This window comes from Geospiza fortis, unplaced genomic scaffold (genome assembly GCF_000277835.1).
Source record: "Geospiza fortis unplaced genomic scaffold, GeoFor_1.0 scaffold425, whole genome shotgun sequence".
NCBI classification, from domain to species: Eukaryota; Metazoa; Chordata; class Aves; order Passeriformes; family Thraupidae; genus Geospiza; species Geospiza fortis.
The window spans coordinates 1,121,199-1,147,446 of record NW_005054387.1 but is presented as its reverse complement, the minus strand read 5'-3'; the positions used below and the strand labels follow the sequence as shown (position 1 = coordinate 1,147,446).

At 45.5% G+C, this 26,248-nt stretch overlaps 1 protein-coding gene across 2 annotated transcripts in view; it reads left to right on the top strand.

Moving 5' to 3' along the window:
• The first annotated feature begins 3,676 nt into the window (after positions 1-3,676).
• AP2B1 (adaptor related protein complex 2 subunit beta 1) overlaps positions 3,677-26,248 on the top strand; it is a 74,332-nt gene continuing 51,760 nt past the window's right edge. For both annotated transcript variants that reach the window (XM_005425396.3, XM_005425397.2), the window contains exons 1-7: positions 3,677-3,811; positions 5,780-5,885; positions 7,779-7,914; positions 10,084-10,329; positions 22,388-22,578; positions 24,496-24,717; positions 25,726-25,846. In XM_005425396.3, coding sequence (XP_005425453.1) covers positions 3,775-3,811; positions 5,780-5,885; positions 7,779-7,914; positions 10,084-10,329; positions 22,388-22,578; positions 24,496-24,717; positions 25,726-25,846 — 1,059 coding nt within the window. In that variant the 5' untranslated portion in view covers positions 3,677-3,774. The remainder of the gene's footprint in view (positions 3,812-5,779; positions 5,886-7,778; positions 7,915-10,083; positions 10,330-22,387; positions 22,579-24,495; positions 24,718-25,725; positions 25,847-26,248) is intronic.

Here is a 26,248-nt window from a genome sequence, read left to right as displayed (position 1 = left end):
GTGGGGGGACTGGTGTAGGTGGGAAGGGATACTGGGAGAGGTGAGGGGCACTGGGAGGGGGAACTGGGATAAGGTGAGAAGGGGCATTGGGAGGGGCACTGGGAGAGACATCTGGGATAGGGTGGGAGGGGGCACTGGGAGGGGTTACTGGGAGGAGGTGAGGGGTACTGGGAAGGGGAACTGGAATGGAGTGGGAGAGTCGCTGGTGAGGCACAGGGAGTGGCTCTGGTGATGTACTGGAAGAGGCCACTGGGAGGACTGGGCAGGTGGTTGCAGAGGAGATGGAGGGGTGAGAGGAGTGGGGTCAGTGGGTTCTGGAAGGAGACACTGGTCTGGGGTGAGGGATTGGACTGGGATGGGAATGAGCATAGCAAGGTGCTGGGATACTGGTGGGGGCAGGCAGGGATCAGGGCTGGGTGCTGGAGGGACTGGGAGTGCTGGGGAGGGGAACTGGGATTTGTGGGGAATGCTCCTGTGAGCATACTGGGAGAGAACTGGGGAATGGTGCTGAGGGAGAAGGGCTGGTGGGCAGGGGGCTTGAGGGGGATACTGGGATGCCAGTCTGGAGGGTGGGTGGGTGCTGGGAGTCCTGCTGGAGGTGTGGGAGGGGCTGGGATGGGGCTTCCAGGGAATGGGGGTGTTTGGTCCCCTGGATGGAAACAAAATCCTTGTGCCAGCACAAGTTCAGGGCTGCAGGCCCAGCTCTCCCTCTGCCATCCACGTTCCATTGTTCATTTATCTTCCTGGCTCTCCAGTGGCCCTGGGCCACGCTTGGGCTGTCACACAGCTCCTTGAGAGGCTTTCCAGGAAAAATGGGTGGCACCACTTCCACTGGAGTTAAACCAGGGATCACTGGAGAGATTTAGGGATTGATGGTTTCAGTGTCCAGGAGCTTGCCTTAATCCCAAGGCCCTTAAACCTGCCCCCCTCCTGTGTGGGATCAGTGCTGGGGAGTGGGTCAGGCTGACTGGAGTCAAGCAGGTGTTGCTCAGACACAGGATCAGGTTTTCTGTGTGGGTGTGGGCTGAGGAGGCTTATCCTGCTTTGGTTCAGTCTGCAGTGAAATGTCAAGCCACTGTTGGTAGCACTGAGTATTGCTGGAGCTTTCTGGAGCCATTCCTCCTTCTCATCTCTTCTCATTTGCTGGGGTTGGATCAGGAGGAGCCTTTTGCTGTCAGCTTTGAACCCCTCTTACCTGTTTCCATCTCAGCACAGAACAATAGTGAGGAGAGGGGCAGTCTAAAGCAGATTTTTCTTCTGAAAATACAAGGCTGCTCATGATGTTCTAATTTACCTTGGCTCTCCTTGGTTTTAGATTTACAAGGAGCTGGCATTTTCTGCAGTCACACAAACAGCAGTGTTTGAAATATCTGGTTCCATTTGCTGAGATTGTTAGTGATGAGATAATACCCAGTGCTGCTGGCAGGCTGTCTCTGAGCAGTGTGCAGAGCAAGCTCTGACACACATGAAGCAGCAATCTGTGTGCTTGTGAGAAAAGGAGCTTTATCCTGTGCTGCACGTGGAGTAGGGCAGGTTGGTTATTCACCTAAGGCAGCTCTCATTTTCATCCATCAAAGGAGGTTGGAAAGACATGAGCTGTGCTTGGCCCTGTCTGAGTGTTTCTAGGATTTTTCATGGTTCCAAGTATATGAAAGGAGAAAAACAACAATATCTGAAAGGAGAAAAACAACATAATGTGCTGCCCTTGGGGTTTAATGACCAGCTCTGAAATCCAGCAGGGTTCCTTCCTCTCTGTGTGTAGCTTTATTTAACTGGGCTGATGTTTATGGTGTTTGGGTTGGATTTTTTCCTCCTCCCCCTGTCCATTTTCTCTCTAATCTGCTGCTGTGGCCCCAGTTAAAGCTGTATTAGAGTAGCTCAGCTGAGATGTGACCCTGGATGACAAATCCCCACATAATGCAAACAAAGAACATCGAGGCCACGTTCGGTGCTTTTTGCATGGCACTGTGCCAAATACTCTGGCACAGAAAAACATTTTAAGTCTTCCTTTTAAGCTGAGCTCGAACCCGAAGGACTCTGTCAGCAATAATGTTGCAGCTGAACTCAGACTCTGATTTTAATTACAAACAAGCTCCCCAGCAGCCTCTGCTTTCAGGGAGGGGCTGTGAGATTTTTGCTGGGAAAATTGCACTCATTGTGGCTTTCCCTAGCCAGCCTCTGTTTTGGAAAGAGGTTAAAAACCTCCTCTGCACGAGGAATGTGTTTCCAGAGCTGTCTCCAGGCTTGGCAGGAGCAGAAAGGGAAAGAAATCAAAGCAAACCCAGTCATTCAGCCTAATTGGATGAGGTGGAAACAGGGCAGGCAGCAGCTCCAGGAAACTGGGAAAGGCAACAGGTTGATCTCATCCAGATGTTTGGCAACTGGACAGGATGATCCCATGAAAAAAGGGTGGAAATTGGGGCAGTGCCCCTCAGCAGCTGCTGGGAATTCAGCTGCTGGGGTGTTCAGCTGATCCAGGTGGATGGGGGAACGTGGAAAGGTGATGGCATTGGGGTTGGTGAAGGGCTGAGGGAGGAAAGGGTTAAGGAAGAACAGTTTGATTGCACTGCTGGGCAGTCCTGGAGTTCAAAGCTGTGCTGGTCCTTTTGCTGCTGAGCCAGCAAGACCTGCAGGGTTTAGAGGCAAGAGAGGCAGCATTTAGGGAACAGATGATTTCCTGCTTTGCTGGCGGCCTTTAAGGTCATGGGAGGATGTGTAAGAAAAAGGGAATTGGGGCCAAAAAGATGGAAAAAGGAGGAAAGAAATTATAAAATCCTTTTTGAGATGGTTTTAGGGTCATAGTTCCTAGCATTGATACAGACTTTCATCAAAAGCAGTAAAAGTGCCCACTCCTTTGCTTGTTTTGAAAATGGTTTCATATTTGTCATAGAGCTAGCAATTGTAAGACCAAAGTGATGGATATCCACACATGTTTGGGCAATCCCTGTATTCCAAGGCATTCATTTAGTTCTGTGGAGCAAGAGAAGTCCTGGTGAGACCACTCTTGTGGCTCTGCTGAGCATTTGCTACTCCAACAGCATTCTTCTATCCTGTCCACAAAAAAAGCAAAAAAAGCGGAGCAGCACTGAAATAATGAGCTGTGTGTGTATCTCAGAGGTGGGATGTCAGATCTTGGCAGAGAAATATTTCAATTTCAAGCTTGAGAAAAATGAAAAGTAATGGCTTCTCTTTTCAAAAGAAACCATTGTTTTGCATGTGCTAGGAACAAAAAGAGGGAAAGGAATGAAAGGCCTGGGGGTGGGTGTTGCAAGTGGGGTTAATTGTGCCTTCCATCAGATGCAGCACAGGCAGATAGCGTTAGGGGGAGATGAGATGACAGTTTCCTTTGTCTGAAACATGGACTTCTCCCTGCCAGGCGAGACACTGCATGTGCTTTTTCTTGGAAAATGAATCTGTGTACCCAGGAAAGACAGCTGCAGAGCACACCAGCATCTGCTGGTTATAAGGAGTTTAAAAAATACCTTTTGCCTGCTGAGACTGAGAATTTGGGAAGCTGGGCTGAGCAGCACTGTTGTGTTTTTACCAAGCCATTTAAATCCCTGCCTTTGCCAAGTAAAACCAGCAGCAGGTGCAGGATGAAGATTGGGGAACTCGTGCCTGTGGATGTGAAGCTTTTGCTTCCTCCTTCACTCACCAACCGTCCTTGCTCGAGTTCCTGCCTCACAAACTGGCTGTTGTCACCAAGCTGCATTTGGAGCTGACTTGTTCTTTTTTTATTCCTCATATTCTCAGGTGTTTTAAGGAACTGGAACCATGACGGACTCCAAATACTTCACGACCAATAAAAAAGGTTGGTGTTGAGCTGGTGCAGTGGATTGGAGGTGGTGGGTGGTTATTTTTACACAGCTTTTTTAACTGCATGCAGGAGAACTTGTGCTTTTCTGGTAGCTCTGTCCCTGTTTCTCTTCTTAATCATCCAGGGAGAAACTTCCAAAGTAGGTCACATGGTGACAAAAGACAAAACTGGGGTATTACACGTTTTTGTGATTCACAAAATGACCCAAATTGCTGCTCTTTCAAGGATCAGAAAGCAATGCAAAGGGATTTGAGTGCAGATCTGGCCAGAGACAAAGTTCTGGTTATGGGCTAACAAGTGCCAGACTAGGGATGGTTGTTAATTTGGGCCTCACAGGATTAAGCTGATGTGAGGAATTTAATATTTTGGATATATACATCAAGCAAACATAATGGGTTTTCCTGCTGCCATTTTCTCCAAAGGTGCAGGTGCACTGTTTGACTTTCCTCTGCCTTTACTGCAGGTGTGCTGGTTGCCTCACCTCAGGACAAGCTGCTGCCCTGAAAAATGGGAATCCTGGAAAGGCTTTTTGGGATCACTTTACTCATTCAGCTACTTCAGAGCAGGGCTTGTTCTGCTGAAACTGTCCCAGGCAGATTTTCTAACCTGTTCTTGAACAAAACACTGTTACTGAGTGCAATTTAAGCCTGATCATTCTCCAGCAGATGTGGAAAATGGTTTGCATTAACCTCTCCTTTGCAAAATGGTTGAGTGCTCCCTCTGAATGCCTGCCAGTGCAAAAACCCACACTGTTGATGTATTTATGTGTCATTAAGCTTCACAATGAGCTCATAAATGAACCTAATGCAGTTGACATCTTTCAGAGGAGAGCAGCTCTGAAAGTTCAGAGCTGAAGGCAGGTTTTTGTGGGCTGGCTGCAGGGAGCCACTCTGGGCTGGGTGAGAGCTGGGGCTGTCTCAGCTGTGCTCCAGGGCAGGAGCTCTGGGTGAGTAATGCCAGGCTCTTCCTCAGGCAGGAGGGATGACGAGTGGTCTCTGCACTGCAGCAGCTTCTCTTCTTTTTTGGAGTCCCTGGCAAGTCTCTCTGTGTCAGATTTTAATTAGTGCTGCTGCTCTGAGCAAGTGGAGGAATGGAAAGTTGGTGCTAGAACTTGTCAGGGATATTTGGATATTTTATCATGTGCTCAGGCTGTGGCTCCCAGTGGGAATGCTGCTGGCTGTCCTTCCTGAGGAAAGCTGTCTGTCTGTCTGTTGGGAGCATTATCCTTCTCATACCACTGGCTCTGTCTGGAACAGGCCTGATAAACAGCCTTTTGCACATGGTTTTTTTTAAATTTTATAACTTGATTGCCAATTTGGTGACCTGGCCTGAACTGGCTTTCTACACAGCCATATCTGGAGGAATTAATGCTGCTTTGGGAGCCTTGGAATCCAGACAAGCTATGTTACATGCAGCTTTTGTTAGTGGTAGCTCTGTCTTTTTAGCTTTTTTTCCACTGGACTAAACACATTCTGTCCTGTTTCAGGAACCCACAGCATTTGGGCTCCACTCCAGCTTTCTGAGGAAGCTTTCAATGATGAGCAAAACTTAAAAAAGTCTGGGCAAAATTCCTAGCTTAGTTTGTTTCTTGCAGGCACGAATCTGGCATCTCCAAGTATCTTTTCATGCTGGTTATGTAATGGTTGCCTCAGAGAAGCAGATGCTCCAGGGATGTGATTTGGTGTCCTGGAGGTGGGAGAGCTGCCACACGCAGCGTGGTTCTTGTTTGTGGCATTTTCCTCTGCAAGGTGGAGTCATATCAGTCCCTTGAGTGTTGCAGCTTTGCTTCTCAGTGAACCATGTTCTGCACAAGGTCTGACAGCTTCCAAGTGCAGCTGGGCCAGTTTTATGATTCCCATAAAAGGCCAAGAAAGCAAAAATTCACTCTTGAATTACCCTTAAAACAAGACCCTTTTCTTCTCCTGAGAGGTTTAATCTGTTTTTTTCTTTTTCTTCTGCCAGGAGAGATTTTTGAACTGAAGGCTGAACTCAACAATGAAAAGAAAGAGAAGAGGAAAGAAGCTGTAAAGAAGGTTATTGCAGCCATGACTGTGGGGAAGGATGTCAGGTAAAAGCAGTTTGGACCTGTGGCAGCTCAGGTTGTCCTGGCACTCAGGTGTGGTGACACATGTCCAGGGAGCAGCTGAGGATGGCTGTGTCCCTGCCTGTGCTGTGCCTCAGTCACAGGTGTCTCAAACTCCTTGCTGTCATTGAAAGCAAGAGAATCAACTGTTTTCAGTGTGGGTTTAGCTCAGTGCCAGGAGCCTTTTTTATTTAAAGCATACCCAGAATTCAGCCATTTTGTATGGCACTTTAGGTGATGTTTTCTTGCTGCTTGCTGTCCTGGGTTTTAATGTTGCAAAGATAATTCCAAGTATTTCTTAGCCTTATCTGGCACAGCATAAATTTAAGCTGCATTTTAAAATGGCTGATATTAAAATTGAACCTGTGTCTTACTGCAGCTGAAGGACACTGGCGTTTACTGTCCCCAGTACTGTTTTCTGAGAGAACCAGAAAAACCTGTGGGGATGAATGCTTTCTGCCTTTCTCCCTGCTGTTCCTGGAGCCCAGCAGAGAATCAGTAATTCTGAATTCAGTCAGTAATTCTGAATTCACAGCAGCCTGGTCTGTTGCCACGGAAATCAATATAAGCTTGCAAATTCAGCATCATGACTTCATCATATAGTGAAGGAACACATAAACTGAAAGGGAAAAAAACCCCAATCTTTTCTGCCAGCAGCATTTACTCATCACCTTTAGATCCCCACAGCAAACCTGGGAGCTGCAGAATCTTTGTGTAACTTCCTGTGTTATTCTGCAGTGCTGTTTACAGATGGCTGCTTGACATTTGAGTGAAGCCCAGCTTGTCAGTGTTTAAGCTTCTGATCACTCTGGACTTTGCTAGTCCGGAATTTGGTTCTTCATAAGTGTCCTGCATGACCAAAACATTTTAAAGCAACATTTTTCCTCTTGTGGGTTCATTTCCAGGCCTGGCATGGTAGAATTTCATTGTTTGGTGAACTCCCCAGTTAAAACATATTTAGGAAATGGCATTTTCACCTCCTCGTATGTTAAAGCTGTACAAGAGATTAAATTATTATTATAAAAGCATTGCAAACTGCTTTGAGAGGGAAGGTGACCTTTCATTAAACAGCAGGGTGCTTAAAGTGGAACTCCTGTTTTTCTGGCTTCCTTGATATCGTTACTATCCCCTTTGCATGCCATGCAACCTCTGGTTTTTATTTTGTGGGTGGGAGTGTGGATGTGCTGGAGGTCAGGAATGCTCTGCAGGGGGATCTGGGCAGGCTGAGTGCAGAGGTGTGAGGTCAGTTCACAGCAACCCGTGGAACACTCCAGGAATGAGGAAGAGCTGCTGGAAAGATGGAACAGGAGCAGGGGTGCTGGTCACATGTGGCTGAACATGAGTTGCTGTGTGCCAAGAGAGCCAATGGCACCTGGCCTGTATCAGGAACAGTGTGGCCAGCAGGAGCAGGACAGTGATTGTCCCTCTGTGCTGGGCACTGCTGAGGCCACTCCTCAAATCCTGGGGTCAGTTTGGGGCCCCTCATGACAAGAAGGACATTGGGGGACTGGAGCATGTCCAGAGGAGGGGATGAGCTAGAGCACAAGTCTGATGAGGAGCAGCTGGGGGGGCTCATTCTGGAGAAAAGGAGGTTCCAGGGGGACCTTCTCAGTCTCTGAACTCCCTGCCAGGAGGGTGTAGCTGGGGTCAGTCCCTTCTCCCAGGTGACAACTTACAGGATGAGAAGAAATAACCTCCAGTCGTGCCAGGGAGGTTCAGATGGGGTTGAAACAGGCAGAGGTGGAGTCACCATCCCTGGGAGAGTTTTAGAAGGTGTTTAATGTGGCTCTTGGGGACTTGGTTGTGGCAGTGCTGGGGGAACTGCTGGCATTTCCTAACCTAAACAATTCTGATTCCATCCTTGTGTTGTGTATCCAGCTCTCTGTTCCCTGATGTTGTCAACTGCATGCAGACTGACAACCTGGAGCTGAAGAAGCTGGTCTACCTGTACCTGATGAACTATGCCAAAAGCCAGCCAGACATGGCCATCATGGCTGTCAACAGCTTTGTGAAGGTAACCTGCTCCCCTGGCACATCAGGAAAGGGGCCAGCACAGTCCCTGACAGCACATCTCTGTCCTTTGGGAGCTTTATCTCTGCTTTGGGGCTGGGCTCATAGAGGAGGGTGCTGAATTCACCAGATCTGGGTTCTTTCTCAGTTATTCCTTCTGGTTATTACAGAGGAGATGACTTCAGCAGCCCTGTGAGTGGCTGTGAGAGAGCCTGCTCCAGGGAAAGCTGCTTCTGTTGTTTTACCAACTTCTGGTACTGGAAAACAGATTTTATCTGTTTCATCTTCCAGCCTTTGTAGTATCTGAGACATGGATATCAAACTTCCTGTTTGAATGTTCCAGCTGTGCTCTGTGTGGCAAACCTTTATCTCTGGTGAAACTGAGAGTTCACTGGAAAAACAACAGCCTGATTGCTGGCTTGCCTTTAGTTCTCTTGTCAGGTTGCCTCTCCTTATCTAGGAAATGTTATTCCAGTCCCATGTTGTGCAAGATAAAGCCCAGTGCCTAGAAGAAGTTTGAGTGTTATAAAATATGAGACACTTGGGAATGGGATTGAGTTCCAAGTTTCTTTTGTGATTCTTGAGGCAGAAGGAGGTGAGAGGACCTAAACTGAGAGATCTGCTCTTCTGGTCAGAGAGGATGTCCTTGTCTTCCTCTCTGGAAGGAATATTGTCTGTCTTTAAAGTGCAATTCTGTTAGAATGGATTAACAAAATGATATTTTCCATCTCACACCCTGCAGAGGAAAGCCTGCTGTCCCTTTTGGCTACTTGAGGGACAGGTGTTAGTGAAGAGCAAGTGTTGACACTGGTCTGCACTAACTCAGCACTTCTCAGTTCAAGGTGGGGAATGCACTGGTAGGATGTGTCACTTCTCTTGCAGGCTTTAAATTGGTTTTTCAGCTGCAGGAAGTTTGAACAGTGGAAGGTAAATGCTTTTGTAGGTCATTCTGTAGCCATCCTTTTACAGGCTGATTTTGGAGGAGCTCAGAGACAGAGATGGATTGGATGCATGGAAAACTATGTAGGCTTGGAGTAGGAAATGTTGTACTCCTGCCTGCCTTTTCTTTTTCCTCTTAAGAAAAGCCCCTCTAGAGTAGCCTTTGCTTAGTGCTTCATGTGTTGCAACTTAAGGGATGTTTGTGTTTGGCCTTTAAAAAATAGGCCTCAATGACTGTTGCATTGTGCTTAGTTGTTGATTTTCCCCATTTTATTTCTTGCTCCTTGAAACCAGGAAGGTTGGAAATCAGTAAATTACTTTGTCTGTGGTGAGATTTTGGGTGCTGAGAGCTGCCTCTCCAGCTTAGCTGTTGGATCATGTTGAAAGCAGCTTTGCTGGGGGAATGAAGAGACAGGAAACATCTCGAGACAGAGTAAAATATTTCTGCAAAGCAATAAGTGCCCTTTTATCCCTGATCTGAAACAATTGCCTGGCTCTTAGCTCTCGGAATCTCTGCTGGTCAGAGTGACTCTAAAATGCATTAGAAAGTCTCTTTTCCCAGCCTGGCAGTCAAAGAAGGAGTCAGAGCTCTTCTGTTCTTGTTCTCAAGGTTGTTTATTGTTTCTTATCTATAAAATTCTTTCTCTGACCCGCTGAGGTCTGTCTGGCAGGTGGGGTTGAGGCACACTGGTGTTATCTTTTTATACTAAAAACTACATGTACACTATTTACAATAACTTCCCAATACCTATCACCTATGTTAGACAATGAGCTTCTACTCTAAACCAATCTAAAAATGCCAACATCACCCAGAAGATGGAGGCTAGGAAGAACAAGGAAAAAGAACAAGGCACGCCCAAATTTCTCCATCTTGGGACCCCGAGCCCCCATTCTAAAAACCTCAAAAATCTATTTCCCACCCCATGACTAACTATTATTCTACTTAAACTTTCTTGAACTTGTAATTCTTCATATAAAGGTTGCTAAGTGTTTTTGCCAAGGGCTAAATCAAAGGCACAGGGGTCTTGGGTTCTGTGCCAAGGTCTCTGAGCCCTTTGGCAGGGTCTCGAGTCCTCAAGGGCAGTCAGAGGAATTTCCTGGGTTCTGACACTTAGCATGCAATCAGAGAGATGCTGCTTAAGTAAGAGCAGCCTGGCTGGAGGGAATCTGCTGCTGCAGCTGTGTTTGTGTTGTGGTGCAGATGTGCTGCAGCTGTGTTTGTGTTGTGGTGCAGGACTGTGAGGACCCAAACCCCCTGATCCGTGCCCTGGCCGTGCGCACCATGGGCTGCATCCGCGTGGACAAAATCACCGAGTACCTGTGCGAGCCCCTGCGCAAGTGCCTGAAGGATGAGGACCCCTACGTGAGGAAAACTGCAGCTGTCTGTGTGGCCAAGCTCCATGACATCAATGCCCAGATGGTGGAGGACCAAGGGTTCCTGGATTCCCTGCGGGATCTGATTGCAGACTCCAATCCCATGGTAAGGTGTTCCCAGCATGTTGGTTTATTGTAAATTGCCATGGCAGGGATACATCTGACTCCATGTTCTCAGAAGGCTAATTTATTACTTTATTATGCTATATTATATTAAGGAATACTATACTAAAGAATACAGGAAAGATACTTACTGAATGCTAAAAAGATAATAATGAAAACTCGTGACTCCTTCCAGAGTCCTGACACAGCTTGGCACTGATTGGCCAAAGAGTGAAAATAATTCACACCAGAATGCAATGAAACAATCTCCAAACACATTCCACATGTGAGCACAACACAGGAGAAGCAAATGAGATAAGAATTGTCTTCCTTTTCTCTGAGGCTTCCCTCGCTGCTTTTCACCTTCCTAGGAGAAAAGCCCTGGGTGAAGGAATCATGTTCAGAGAATGTGAATGCCACATGCTTGAGTTTGTGTTGTTTGGAAATCACAAATGTGAAAGGTTCTGGGATGATTTTGGTTAGGGAACACTTGTTGTCTCTGAAAACAGGGAGTATCTTCTGTTGTTTGATCTGTTTGGGCTTTTGCCTGTTTGAACTTCTTGGCCAGGTGAGTCAGAAGAGCATGAAATATGTGATGCTGCTGCCTTGCTGACAGCTTGTAGCTCTTGCTTTCCTGCAGGCTTTGGCTCTTCTTGGAATAAGAGTTTGGATGAATTAATTTGCTAATGCAGATAAATCCACTGGCTTGTAATGAGTGGAGAAAATCAATGCTAATGTTTTTAATAAAGTTAAATGAGTTGTCAGAGGAGAGGTGGAGATCATGACCAGGAATTTCACAGGAGTAGATTACCTACTAAATCAGCATTTAATTATGCTTGATGATGGGTCCACTTCCAAGCCAAGTCTCCTGCTATTATTTTGTGACTAAAAGGTGGTGGCCAAGGAGCTGAAGTGTCCCACTGCATCATCCTTTCATTGAATACTGTTTCCTGCTGGAATCCAGGGAGCATATCAATATCACCCTGACCCTTAGCAGGGAAGAAAACTTCTGCTGCTCATTTTTACTCAGAATTTAAGAATATGACTGCTACTTTTTTAGCTCTTTTAGAGAATGGACTCTGGTTAAAGAAATAATCTTACATTATTAAGGCAGGTTTAATAGCTCTTTTTGTGGTACATGAGTGAAACCACAGAATTTCTGTCCTGCTGTAGTCTTTGGGCACCTGGGATAAACCAAGTGCAGGTGATAAGGTGCCATTCCCTTTAGCAGGAGAGTGAAGGCTGCTGATTGCTCTTTGTAAGACTTTGTAGAGAAAATAGAACTCGAGGTGTCTGACTGTCACAGGCAGCAGTCTGAGTGGTGGTGTCTCTCAGGAGATACAGACACCTCTTTTCTCTGATATCCAGCTCTTTTACAAGTTGTTCTTTTTATCTGCCTCCCTGATTTTTTTTTTATTTTTTTCTTATGCCAGGCTTCTGTGTGAATATTTATGACTACTTGAAGGTGCTTTCTCTGTCTGGACAGCTCTGAGGCTGGTAGAGAAACACCTGCTGTTCCAATTCAGTGTGGAAGGTGTGCCTTGCAGCCTCTGAAGGGACTTGCTTGGGCTCCTTTAGTTCCACTTCAATCCTGGCCCTGGTGTCCAGCAGCTCCCAGGCAGCAGAGGAGGTCAGGGGCAGAACCTGCTCTTCTCCCAGCCTTGGTTCCAGCTCTGATTTTGTTCTGATTGCAGCCACATGGAGATGAGGTGAAGAACTCTGGCTGAAAAGATGTGTTACTTCAGGAGAAATAACAAGGTTTTGCTTGCCCTTTGTGCCTGTTGATCTCTGTGGGACTCAGTGGTTTGGTAAATGAGCCACTGGCTGACAGGAGAGCACAGATATGTATTTAAAAAGTGCATTAACTTAATATAGACTTAAATGAATGGTGAGAAGAAAAATACCAAAGGGCAGTGTGTGTTCCATTTGCTAAAGAAACCTCCAAAAGTAGCACAGGGCTTCCTAATAAAACATGAGGAAAACCTGAGCTCCTGGGTGGTAATGAGGGTGGGCTGGGACAGCTCTCCTGGAGCTGTGCAGGGTCACAGTGTCTGCCTCATGCTGTACTCACTGCTCTTTCCAAAACTGAGGATTCACAGCTGGAAAATGCACTTTGGAGGGGTGGTGGTGATGAAGGAGAAGCCTGGGGTGTGTTTTCAGGTCTGCAGGCTTGGAGAGGATTCTGTAGCTGCTGTTCTATTTCCCAGGTTTTACTGTAGATGGGGCATAATATTTTTTCTTTTTAAGGGTGCATGAGGAAGAGATTTTATCAAATGCTTGATGCTCTTAGAGCTGGTGATTTAATACAATATCTAATCTGGCTACAAGTTTAGTAGAACAGGAAAAGAAATTTTAGAAGAAAGAAAGAAATTTTAGTAGAAATTTCAACTTAACTAACCTTTTAGTTTAGTTGATTCTCTTGGAATTTCCTTCCTTTGTGGCACAGTGGTTCCCTCAAAATACAGGAATTACCCACCCCTAATTAAGGTTCACCTTCCTGGTCAAACCAGCCACCTCATTGCTTTGTCCATGTGAAGCTTCCTGATGACCTTGAATTGTGTTTGCCAAATAAGTTATATTTGTGTGTAAGTTGATATTTACTAAGGTATTTTTCCTTGGAAAGCAGTCCTGCCTGGAAGGTCTTTTTAAGTAAAATGTGTGTATCAGTATTGGCTATCAAAAAGAAAAGATTGCTGGAAGGAAAGGTACAGATGGATCTATTCTGATGGCCTGTTCTCTGTAAATGGTGCATCTCAATCATTGCAACCTGTTAGCCAAGCTCATTCATATTTATATTATAAATGTTTCTCCTCTTTTGATGGCTTGTGGAAATGGGCAACATTAGATACTTAATGAAGCAGAATTTTTGAGATGGGAAATCCACACTTGTTCTCTCTTCTGAGAAATGAGGATTTTGAGCAGGAGCTAAAAAAGGCTGCAGCTGAAAAATAGTCTTCAAGAAGGGTTTTATTATGGCTTTGTGATTGGTTGCCTCTAGCACATGAGCAAGCTGGTAGTTGGTAGAGGAACATCTCCATCTGTGGTTCACTAATTGCCTCATAATTGTGCAGTGGTCAGGGTGCATATTTCTCTGGGCTCAGATCACCTTCATCATAAGGATGTCTAAGTTGGAGGTGACCTTGTCAGAAACATTTTGGGTTTGTTCTCGTTTTTTTCCTTATATTTTTGGATTAATGGCATTATTCTGTGTTAATATAGCAGCAGCTTTTGGGGATGTTCAGGGCATTGAGGTGCTGTAGGTGCACAGCCAAGGCTCTTTCCTCTTTATCTGTTTTTTGGGTTTTTTTGTTGTCAGGATGTTGCCTTAGTTCACAAGAAATGATCTTCTGTGCAGGTACATCCTCTGGGTTAATTAATTCAAACTTCTAATTGCAGATATATTGATAGGGATGTATCTGGTGAGGTGGGCTGGTGGCTTTTGCCATGACAGCAGAGTTCTCTGAGTTGTGTTGTGCAGGCCATGGCCCAAAACCCTTTACAAGGGCAGGGTTCAGTTGCCCTGCAGAAGTCTGATTGTGGAGAAGTCTTTAATCTCATTTTCCAGATGGCTCTGAAATCTGAAGAGGATCCTTCCATAGAGGGGGAGCCCTCATTTCTTCCCAGAGCTGTCTTAAGCAAATCCTTCTTTTTTCACCCTGCATTTCTGCTCATGAAGCTCAGCAGAAGCAGGACTGGAGGAATATAAAGCTGGGGCCTGGCTGCCTTGGGCTGCTGCACTTGCTGAGCCCTCAGCACCTCTCTTGCTGGTAACCTGGGTGAAATGCAACTCAGAAGCCTCTTCTCCTATAATCATCATGTTCTAACAAAAATATGCTTCCAAAATGAGATTTTTGTGCACTGATACTGCAGAACACCATTCACAGCCAGCAACAGGTAACAGTGAGGGGAGAGAGTTGGGAGTGTTTCACACCTACTGGTGGCCAGAGCTTCTCTGAAGTCATGGAAAAACCTCCTTTTGTTATTTTTTTCCTGCTGCTGTCTTGTTCTGGCTTTGCAATGACTGCTCCTCCTTGGAGCACTGGAAGTGCTGAGCCCAGGAGAGGGAGAGCAGACCACGAGATGGCAGCAGCTGAAAGCAGAACCAAAGCTGACTATCTTCAGACACTTTATTTTGTAACTACTTCCCTCCTGTTTTTTTTTTTATCCCTGCACTTGGTTTTCTTCAGGAATGTAAATATTAGCAGAAAAACATGAGAGGAAATCCATATAAACCTTACTGGTCTTTTAACATTTGAATGGAACAACCTTTCTCTCCAAATATTTTCAATCCTTGACCTTCTAAGGTAACTTTTAACCCATGCAATGGATTCCCTGCCAATCTCTGTTATCTACATGGCTTAAGTTAACTGATGTCACCTTCTCCCTGCTATTTTCTAGGTTTTTCCTGTTCAGTTTTTAATTCCTTCCTGTAGCATTTCTCCTTCCTCATGCTGGATCCAGGGTTTTTCAGGTGTGGCTGTTCTGTGTTTTTGTGGACTGTACTGACTTTTTGTGCTGTGTTTTACACCCTTTACATCACAATTTATTGGGAGAAACATTCTTGGGACTCAGCACAGAGTAAGCTGAGATCACATAACTGATTAGTAAATGCACCAAGTGAGTGGAGTATAATTGAACTCTCTTGTAGCTGGGAGAATTTTTACCTTTAACACTAAGAAGGGAATCTGAGATCTGACAGCTGGAGGTGGTGAGGTCCAGTTTGATCTAATCCAGATTCCCTCCAGCAGTATTGAGTTTCCACAGCTCACAGATGAGACTAAAAACCTGTAGAGATAAATCAGTGTTCTCCTGCTGTGCCTGCAAGGGATGTGGGTTCCTTCCCTGCCAGAACCTCAATGGGTGTGTGGGAGCTGCCTGGATGACCCTGTGGAGGAAGGTGATCTTCCTTTTATTTTTCCTACTAGCTAGCAAGCAGAATGTCTCTGAGCTGGTGTCCTGAGGAATGAGCCTGTTTAGAAACAAATAAGAGCTTTTGCCTCCTGGGCCTGTCCTCTGCAGGAATTTTATCCTTCTCTTTCTGTTAAAGCTGAGAAAAAAACCTCTTGGTGAGAAACTGGTGATCCCCTGAGTCCCAGAAGGACTTTGTGGGAGGCAGTCAGGGATGTGGGAATGGTCTTATCCAGCAGGGAGTGGAACATCACCTTCTCCCTGGGCACAGGAGGTCGCTTGTTCCTCCTGGGGACTCTCCCAGTCCTGTGTTTTCCCTCTGCAGCTGATGTTTTTTCTGGTGGGAGGAGTGAGCTGTCCCTGCTGGATGAATTCATGATTCCTGCTCATGAAGGTTGTAAGGACGTGACAATCCACATCCCAGTGTGGAGCTGAATATTGCTGGGAGCTCTGCAGCATCTCATCAACCTGGGGCTGCTCCAGGATTCCCTTTCTGTCCTGTGGGCAAAAAAAATCCCTCTTCTTTTCAAACCAAGTACTGCAGATGCAGGCTGGGTCTTGAAGTCCTCCAACCATGTCTGAATTGGTCCTGTGTGTGGTTTGGGGTTTTTTTATAATGTTTGTGCTGCAAGTAGAGATAATATTTCCTTCTGGGAGACACTTGATGGCATTTGTGGGTGGAATTTCTTTTACCCAGTGATGGATATGTTGCAGTGAATGAGAACATTGCTTGGGGCTGTTGAGGAGTGGTGGTGGTGCCACTTTGGAGCTCTCTAATGGATGCTTTTGCTGTTTCCATGAGGCTATCCAAAAGGAAAAGCAACACTTTTGGTAAAGTATGCAGCCAAAAGCAGCAACAAGCTGGGAGAGAGATGGGGAGAAGCTGTGGAGGAGCCTGTCTGATCAGTGGCTGTGTTCATGTGTGGTGAGATGCCAGAGAGAGGAAATGTGGGGGATTGCCTGGCAGTGCAGGAACCAGCTGTGTGTGTGGCAGCAGGCACAGCAAAGACTTAAATAGGGAGAAAGGGAGAGCTGCCACCTGTGACTGGTGGCACAGCTTCTGGTTTTCCACTCTGACCCCCTTGTTCTACTGCTGAAACCAGCTTTGGCTTTGGAATGAGCTCCTGCAGGGGAATCTCACTTACTGAGCAGGTGTTTTCATCCTAAAGAGGTCTGAGGGAATTTCAAGAATGCATGTGGGACTTGAGTTTTTGTTTGGTTGGTTTTTGGTATGAAGGATGCAGCTCTTGAGCATCTTCCCTCAAAGCTGTGCTTTTTTTTTTTTTCCCTGTGTTTTCAATACTGGCAGAGAGGTGAGGAGTTTGGTAATTGTGAATTTCCATGGCTCCAGAGTTTGTCTTTCCAGATCCATCATTTATAAAGCTTAATTGACAAATTCATCTATCAGAGACTTGTCTCCTTCCAATTACAGCCACCAGCATGTGCCTAATTTCCAAAGTATTTATCTTGCTGAACAGATCATTCCAGGATCTCTAATATCAATCAGTTTGCTGGGAATTTTGTTGACATGTGTCTACATGATATTTTCCATTGGAACAGACACTTCTAGCTATTGACAAGTACCATTTGTCAGATAATGTTGTGGTTGTCATGTTTTGGAACTCTGCACCCCTCTTTGTAGGGCCCTGTAAGGAATTTGGTGCTTAGCTGGTCCTTTTTTCTCAGCTCAGATCAGAGACAGCCCATTTGCCACTGGATGGTGCCAGCGAGAACCTCTGCAAGGAAAATTGCAAAAAATAAAGCAAAACCTTTCTGATGTGCCTGGTAGGTGCCTGATCCAGACTGGGATCACACCACAGTGATTTCTGGAAGGGGAATAGGGATCTGCAGACCCTCTGGGTCTTCCCATGAAGTTTAATTTCCTGCACTGAGGGCTCAGCTGTGCCAAGGAGAAGCCCCTTGTGATGGAGCAGCTTCTTGCCCACCTACCACAGGAGTTTCAACAGCTGGGGGAAGCTTGTTTTCCTGCCTTACAGCTCACACATCCTGATTTTTGCAAGGATATGAGAGCAGGAGTGATGTTCCTGTCTGCCACAAAGTGCCATTTTTCTGCAGGGAAGTGCAGAAAAAAAAGCCCAGTTAGGGCAAGCACACCGTGGGAAGTATAACACTTAACTTCTCTTGCATAAAAATTCAGCCCACTTGCAAAAAGCAAGCCAGGAGGTCTTCCCCACCCAGGCAGTTTTTGGGATGTGATCAGGAGCTGGGAATGTGTGAGTCTCCCAGAGCTTTATTTTATATCTGTACATATAAACAAGCATTGACAGTGTGAGAGGCACATGGAGGCTCTCTGACTTGTAGGGTTGAGCCATTTCATAGAATTATTGAATCACAGAAGGGTTTGGGTTGGGAGGGACCTTAATGCTCAATTTGTTCCATCCCCTGCCATGGTCAGTGGCACCTTCCACTATCCCATATTGCTCCAAGCTCCATTCAGAACTTCCAGGGATGGGGCAGCCACAGCTTCTCTGGGCAACCTCAGGGCTTCACCACCCTCACAGGGAAGAATTACTTTTGTAAAGTGAGAAATGTTAATGTTCCTGGGCTAGGGAATGGTTCCTGTTTCTAAGTAAGGAAGGCTTGGAGATAAAAGTGATGAGGTGAGGATGAGGGGTCTTGTTCTCTGGAGAGCACCTGGTAGGGACATTCTGGGCACACAGCATGATCATAAAAATGAGTGGCCCTGTGAGACACCCATCCATGGCTGCTCTGAATGTCCCACCTGGGAGCCTGTGCTTGATGGCACAGATGTACCCTGCCAGCCCAGAGTGCTCTCTGAAATGTCAGCACCCCACAATCATCTCCTGCAGCCTGGCTCCCTTGAGGGCAGGAGCCTCCAGCTGTGGAGGGAGCGCTGCCTCCCCTCAGTCTCCTCTGAGCCCCTTCATTTTTCCTCCTTTTCTTCATTTCCGCTTCACTTTAGCAGCGTGGCGAGCCAGAGGTTCCTGTTTCAAGCAGCAGAACATTGTATTTCATTAGCTCCATTACACACTTGGTTTAATTTCCAATTAGCTAGGGATGCTAGGGAAATAATCTGATTGCTTTGACTGGTTGGCGTTCTGGATGTGCCGAGCTTCCCTCCTGTCCCCCCAGCCCCTGCAAAGCTTTTCTGTGTGGGCTGCCAGGCAGACATGCAGGTTTTCAGCCACCCCCTTCCCTCCCTGGTGCTGTTTGATCCCATTTGCTGTGAGCTGAAGGTTTGAGCTGCCAGAAGGAATCACTTGGAAATCACAGTGCTCCTACCTCTGCAGCTTCCCTCGAGGTCGGGTCTGGTCTGCCTGGCTGCAGAGGGACTTTGTCTGGAGGTGGATTTAAAATTGTTGGGTTCTTCTTAAAGCTCTGATGTGGATTTAACTGTAGAGGTTTGGGCTTGTTTCTTTTTTTTTTTAATTTTTTTATTTTTTAATAAGAGCCTGGGAGATTTTGATTATCCTCATCCCAGTCACGCTTCTCCAAGAACCTACATTTATTGGGTAATTCCAATAAATTCCTCCAAAATTTTCAATAAATTTCCTCCAATAAATTCCTCCAAATTTGTCAATAAATTCCAATAAAATTTCCTCCAAATTTGTCAAAATTCTTCCAGCCAAAAGGAGGTTTATTGTCATTCAGCTCATCCGTGCTCCAAAGGGATGTTGCTGTGGCTGCATTTGAATAATGTCATTGTGTACCCAGGGTAAACTGATTTACATCAGCAAGCCAGGGACCTGTTATTGTTATTAATTATTATTAATTCTTCAATCTGCTCTGCATTTTTATTTTCTGGGGGATTTTTAGGCAGATCATCATTTGGTAGCTCTTAGCCTAAAGTTGGTATTCTTAATTGAGAGTCAAATGAGGCATTTTCCAGTGGAGTTAACTTGGAATTTTAAAAGCTTTTTCTGTTCATTAGCTGTTTATGCTCACATATCTGTGGCTACTGTTGACTTCTGGTTTTTTGTTATTTTTGAGAACTCAAGACTACACCAGCTGTTAGTTTTATGTACTTTAAGTCTGCTTCTTCCAGTCTATGGGATAAAGTATACAATTGGTTGGTTTCTCATCAAAATAAACATGGGGCATATTTTGAAAAGCAGAGAACATTTTGTTTGCTGAAGAAACTTAGGAGTTTTTGCAATCAGCCTGTGAAACTTGTCTAGTTCCTTGGTCCTATACCATTTGTAAAGCTTTAGCTTATTTTTATGTCCCCCAGCAATTCTATAATTTTTTATTTTAAAGAGAAAATAACTTCTTGTAACTGATTACTTTGTTCTTGCTGTTTAATGTAGTTGGGCTTCCTGATGTTGTGTTGCTGTGTTAAGGAAGAAGTGTTAACCCAGCTGAAGACTTAAGGTTCATCTTTGATGTTGCAGATTTTTATATTTTTTTGGCCAAAAACCATCTTTCTAAATATTTCCAGTGACACTTCCATGAGTGCCAAAGCACCCAGTGGATTAGCAGGTGATGGAACACCAGAATTGGTACTGAGTGGTTCTTTATGGATTTTTGCCATAGCTGAGTGAGAACTCTCAGTGAGGGATGCTTCAGTCCTTGACCTGAGCTCTCGCTTGGTGGGAGCAGTTGGCAGAGCAGGAGCTGTGTGCTGGAATTGTGCAGGGCTGCTCTGTGTTCCTGTTGCTGCCTGAGGCAGTGGCAGTGCCAGGGAAGAGGTGAGGCTGTGTGCTGCAGCCAGTGTTTGTGTTGGACTGCTTCCTGAGAGCTGTTTGCCTTTCAGCTGTGCTGGGGCTGTGTGAAAAGCCTTGAAGATGCTGATTGTTTTTGTTGGCATAGCACAACACCATAACACATCAATATGTTCAGTGCAAATAGCCAGCAAGTCCTTTTTTTTAATAAATATTGTTTAAAGTTTGCATTTATTCCCCACCCTTTCCCTTATCCCCTTTTGCTTCAATTATCTCCTTGTCACTGGTGCTGAGGTGGGAGGTGAGGACCAGCTTTAATTGTGGACTGTGGATTGTAGATCCCAGCTCCTCTGGCAGGACTGAGCTGCCACCAGATGTTTCACAACCCCTCCCAGTCCTTTTTCTGACACTCAGGGAGACCACAGCCCATGTCCCCAAGCCCATCTGGCCTTCTGCCACTTCCTCATGGATGCTTTCAATGGAATTATGAGTGGATTGTCACCTGCTGTCCCATCCTCAGCTCTGAGCTGGACACTTGCATTTCTGCTGACAGGGACCCAAAAGATGCTGAGAGCAAAATCTCATTCTCAGTTTGGTCTCTGGGTTGGAGCTGCTGCTCTCCACCCATGGGAGCAGCATTTCTGTGCATCCATGGCAAACACAGGGATAGACTCCATGGAGCAAGAAAGGAAATAGAAGCACAAGGTTTAGGATATCCTGGAAGTGCCCAAAATATCTAAATATGGCACCTGGGGACATGATCTAGTGGTGGGCTTGGCAGTGCTGGGTTAATGGTTGGATTCAATGATTTTGGAGTTCTTCTGCAATCTCAGTTCTATTGTAAAAATCTCCATTAGTTACTAATTTATCAATTACTGCAACAAAGTACCTGGCAGTGTGAGTGCAGTTGCCAGAGCCCCTGTCCCTCTGTATGACTGACAGGTCCCTTTCTCTGATGCTTTGGCTATGTAAATTTTTTTGTCAATTCAAAATTTTTTCTCCAAAACACTGTCATTTTATAAGTACTTTTTCATAAGGGTTTTGAATTTTTCAGTGCCTTTTGTGGTTTGTCTTCCCTGGTAACTTCAAAAATACAATGATAATAAAAATCTTCAGTTTTATGCTGTGTCACAGTAACCATTCAGGAATTAGGCAAATTAAATAATGAGGAGGATAAGCAGCCTATCTTAATAAGTTCCTCATTAAAACAGTACAAGAAGACAGCAGCACTGATTGCTAATGATTTTGGTGACAGAAGGCTCATTCAACTAATGAAATTCATAAAATCTTGGATCAGAATCCTATCTCTGACCTCTAGGTGTGAAATGCAGAACAATCAACATTACTGTGCCTGTACAATGACTTTGGAATATATTGGTTTAATGACAAGCAGGGATGGGAACAAAGCAGGGAAAGTTCTGGTTGTGCTGTTCTTGTTTTCATTGTACTGCATCAAAAGCATCTTTAGCCATCCAGACAATCAGATGATTTTAGATAAGATGTTTCTTTGCCTTAATCTCATAGAAAATAACACTATAAATCTTCATTTGAGCAGATATTTACTGGGAGTTGGGCTGGACATGATGTACATTGTACAATGTCCTGAAATTACCTTTTCATAGGGGATTTCAGTTTTCTGTGTCAAACTCATCTTAAATCCCTTTTCATGTTAGTTAAACAAATAAGACTTTAGTCTCATCTGCAAATTTTCTAATTTGTCTCTATATTCTGCAGTTCTATTTAAAAAAAAATCTTCCCATGGAGTCTGTTGGAATAACTGTTGAATTTGAGTATGGAATTAGAAATTTATGATGCACTCCCACTTCTGTTTGTGTCAATCTGGACCCTGGACCTCCTCTCTGTGCTTCATTTCATCTGTGCTTAGAAAAGAGAAGACCTTATATAGTCCTAAATGCAGCAGGAATATTTTCAGGGATGAGTTGTGCTGAAGTGCTTGCTTTATCATGGCTCCAGTAAAGCAAAAGGATGTTCTGGGGACTGAAAATTGAAATATGGCTTATTAAAAATTTAACAGGAGTTGCCCATTTTAGAGAAATGGTTTGTTTGCTCTCAAACTGTGTGACCTGCCAGTGCTGCTGCAGAGCTGGAGGCTGCCAGGCACCTGCCAGCTCATTTCTGGATCACTGCTGAGCCATGTGCCATGGGGAAATTGGGCAAGAGGCACACATTCCTGAATAAATAGGGCAGCTGGAGGTTTGGGCACCCTGACTGCAAAGCTGAGCATCTCCTGGAGCTGGGGGAGGATGTGGAGCCTGCAGGGTGCTGCTGTTCCCTGTGGGTGCCACGAAGTCTCTTGTGATGTCCTTGTCCTGAGTCCCCATTCCTCCCAGTGAAGCTTTGGGCTCTGCAGGTTGTGCTGCATCCCAGAAGGCTCAGCTAAGTGCTGTGGCAGCTGATGGAGCTCCAGTTTGTCCCCTGTGTGTCCCCAGCCCTGGCTCAATCCTGCCCAGCCCCTCCTGCCCTGCTAACAAGGAGCTCTTCTCCCCCCAGGTGGTAGCGAACGCCGTGGCCGCCCTGTCAGAGATCAGTGAGTCCCACCCCAACAGCAACCTGCTGGATCTGAACCCTCAGAACATCAACAAGCTGCTGACAGCCTTAAATGAGTGCACAGAGTGGGGGCAGATCTTCATCCTGGACTGTCTGTCCAACTACAACCCCAAGGATGACCGGGAAGCTCAGAGGTGCGGTGGCTTTCGGTGGCACTTGGGGGCTGCTGGGGGTGGTACAGCTCTGAAAGGACTTCTGCACTGTAGCAGCACAAATAAGACTTGATAAACTAGATTTAAAAGCAAAGCTACTTTGGTAGCTGGGCTGATGCTGGAAACCTGCCCCTTCCCTCTGCAGAGCCATCTTCTCTGTTGATCTTTTTTAATTTTATATTCTATTTAAAAGGCTGGTTCTTGTGGGGACTGGCACTACTAAGAAGGGATCAGCCCAAGACCAAACCTGTAACAGTAAAGCACTGTTTGGAGGATTTTCTGCTTTAAAGCAGAGCTTTCCTATTTGGTTTTGCTGCTTTGAGAGGCAAGAAGCCTTTATAGGTTTGTGGGTTTCCAAAGTACTGCAGGTCTGAGGCTGGAATATTTTTCCAACTGAAAACTAGTCTGTGATATGATAGAAGTGAAAATAAAGGTAAGAAATTATCTTTCTTATTGTTCCAAATTCACCTTTGTGCTTTTACCTTTAACTGCTATGACTAAACCTAAATAGAAAGACTTTAGGGTTTGGGTAGTGGGCTGTTAGTTTGTGCACTTCAAGCCTCTTCCTCATCTGTCTCCAGAATCACAAAAAGCCAGATTGTGTTCCCAAGAAAACAAGGATTCAGCCAGAAAAGTAACTTGGAACAGGGAGACTCTGAGATGATGTATTTAATGCAGCTGATGTGGGGATGGAGGGGGAGGAAGGATCACAAGCCCACATACAAAATCCTGGCCAGACCAGTTGGAATTTGATGGGTTTCTTCATTGACTCTTTTTTTGATGCACTGTTTCTAAGAAGCCTCCCAGTAGTCTTGCTGGGTTTTTTTTTTTTTTTGCCTTGTGTTCTGTTTCTGTGCCAGAAACAGCTCTTAATGAGTGCTAGAAACCTGCAGAGATCTCCAGGGTGTGAGCCTGGTGTTATCCCAGCTCTGTCAGAGGAACCACTGGTCTGAGCACCTGTGAACATGTCCCAGATCCTCAGCTGCAGTTCCTCTGAAGAATGATTTATCCTTTTGCTCCTTTGTGTGGAGTTGATTTCCTGGAGTCAGACAGCACTGGGAAAGCCACCCTCCTTTCCAGCAAAATATCACATCCCTGTGCATGGGGAAACTGAGGCACAGAGAGAGGAAGCAGCTGGGACACGCAGGTGACCTTGGGCAGAGGCAGCTGGGGATGCTCCAAACCTGATTTGGATTTCTCTGCTCTTCACTGAGCTGTGCTGCTTCCCTTCCAGCATGGCTGAAAGCAGATCTTGCAGGGAAGGAAACTTCAGGAGGCACAGATGGGAATGAGTTTGTTCTGGGTTAGCAACATGCAGGAGGGAGTGGGAAGAGACTTGACAGATGCTTTAAGAAAGACCATATGAACCCAAACTTCCTTTCTTTTTGGGATGGGCTGTTTAGGATGCAGTTTGGTTACAGAATCCATTATGGCAAGTGGGATTTGGGGGGATATTTAGGTCACTCTTTTCTTGTGTATTCAGAGGAACAGAAATCTTTTTCTGTTGAAATGACAGCAACCCCCCAAGCAAGCCAGAAGCGTGTATCACTTCTGAATGGTTATATGGAGGCTAAAGTGTTTTTCCAGTAGCTGTTTTTGTTAAAGTTATGTTTGTAAGTGACAGACAAGATCACACAAATAGAAAATACCACCAGGAAAAAGCAGGAAGTGTGGAATTGTTCCTGAGCTGACTGTGGCAGGAGAGAAACTTGAAGCTGTCAGAGAAGTCCCTGTTTGTTTCCTGCTGCGTTCAGGAAAACAGGACTTTGCCCATTCATTGTGAACAAAACCAAATCCAAGCAGTGTCTGAGAAGCTGTGTGCCATCTCCTAAATTCAGATTTGAAATATTTGGCACCCTGAAATCCATTTGAACCCTTTTTTTGTGCCTTTCTCCCCAGCATCTGTGAGCGGGTCACTCCCCGGCTGTCTCATGCCAACTCAGCAGTGGTGCTGTCAGCAGTGAAGGTGCTGATGAAGTTCCTGGAGCTCCTTCCCAAGGACTCTGACTATTACAACATGCTGCTGAAGAAACTTGCCCCTCCTCTGGTGACCCTGCTGTCTGGAGAGCCTGAAGTTCAGTATGTTGCCCTGAGGAACATCAACTTGATTGTGCAGAAGAGGTAAAGGCTCAGGGGGTTTAATTCCTGTGTTGTCAAAGGCCATCTGGTTATCTCAGATCTCCAGATACTGCCACATGCACAGAATTTCTTTTAATCCAGGCTCAGATCCCTTGAGAGCCAGGTTAAACAGTCTCATGACTCTGGTAGCCTGAACTGATTTCTTTTACAGCATGCTTGTAATACCAGTTTCATGCAGTATTTCTTTACCTGCCTCTCTTCACCTTCTTTTTATGAGCACTCAGAATTGGCCTCTATAAATCAAAATGGCAAACAGGAGCAGTTCACAGTGACCTGCAGGATCACACTGTGCCTGTGTTACTCTGCTCAGCACAGAGCCACCAGGCTGGTGACATCCTGATGCACAGTGGCTTGGGGCTTTTCCTACCACTTTGCTCCCATGTTCATGTTTTATTGCTGCTGATCCTTGCTGGAAAGGTGAGATAGCTTGGATAGCTCTTTGTGATTATGTTAGGGCAGAGTTACTGTGCACTGGCATCTTGAAGTGAAAGTGGAAATGAATTTGTAGGTTTTGCATTAAGATAAGGATGCTGTTCTTTCACTGAAAATATTGTTGTTCACTGCCTGTCGTGGTTAGTTCAGCAGCTCAAATAGAGGAAGCAGAGATGTGGCTGTTGAAAGACTTGAATTATGCATTTTTGTATCTAAATAATCTTTTTGACCAGACTTCTTTCTTCAAATTGGTGTTTGCACATCCTAGGCATAAAATCAGAGTCAGAGAATGGTTTGGCTTGAAAGGGACCTTAAAGATCATCCAGTTCCAGCTTCCTCTGCATGTTTCACATTCCAAATTACTGAGAGCCCTGTCCAGCCTGGTCTTGAACACTTCCAGGGATGGGGAGTCCGTGACCTCCCTGATCAACCAGGGCAAAATGGCACCATTCTGTTTCTCAGTGGATATCTGGGGAGATTTCTAAAGAAAAGATGCTTGTGGTTAAAACAGTTTGGCTTTTTTACCACTCTTGAGTGACAACATTATGTTCCCTGCAGGCCTGAAATCCTGAAGCAGGAGATCAAAGTGTTCTTTGTGAAGTACAATGACCCCATCTATGTCAAACTGGAGAAACTGGACATCATGATCCGCCTGGCCTCCCAAGCAAACATTGCCCAGGTCAGCTGGGGCACTCCTGCTATGCTCTGGGAGGGGAAAACTCTGCCCTGCTCCTTGTGTGAGGGTGTTTGCAGCTACCCCTGGAGTCAGCATCACTTTTAGGCATCACTGTGCCTGATGGAGTGCTCTGTGAGTTCTTTAATGGGAGGTGGTGGAGTTTCCCCCAGAATTTAAATGTTAATAGCGTGGCATGGATGCATCGTGACCGTGAGGTGGATCTTGTTTCACTGATGACAATTCCAGCAGGAGAACTCATGGATCCTGTCAAATGAGTCATTGCCAGTGCTGAGGTTGGAATGAGAGCCTTGTTTCAAGTGAGAGGGGTGTGCCTGTAAGGGAGGCATTCAGAAAGGCCAAACATTATTGAAGTGTGAATTTCAAGTTAGTGAAATTGTTATAACG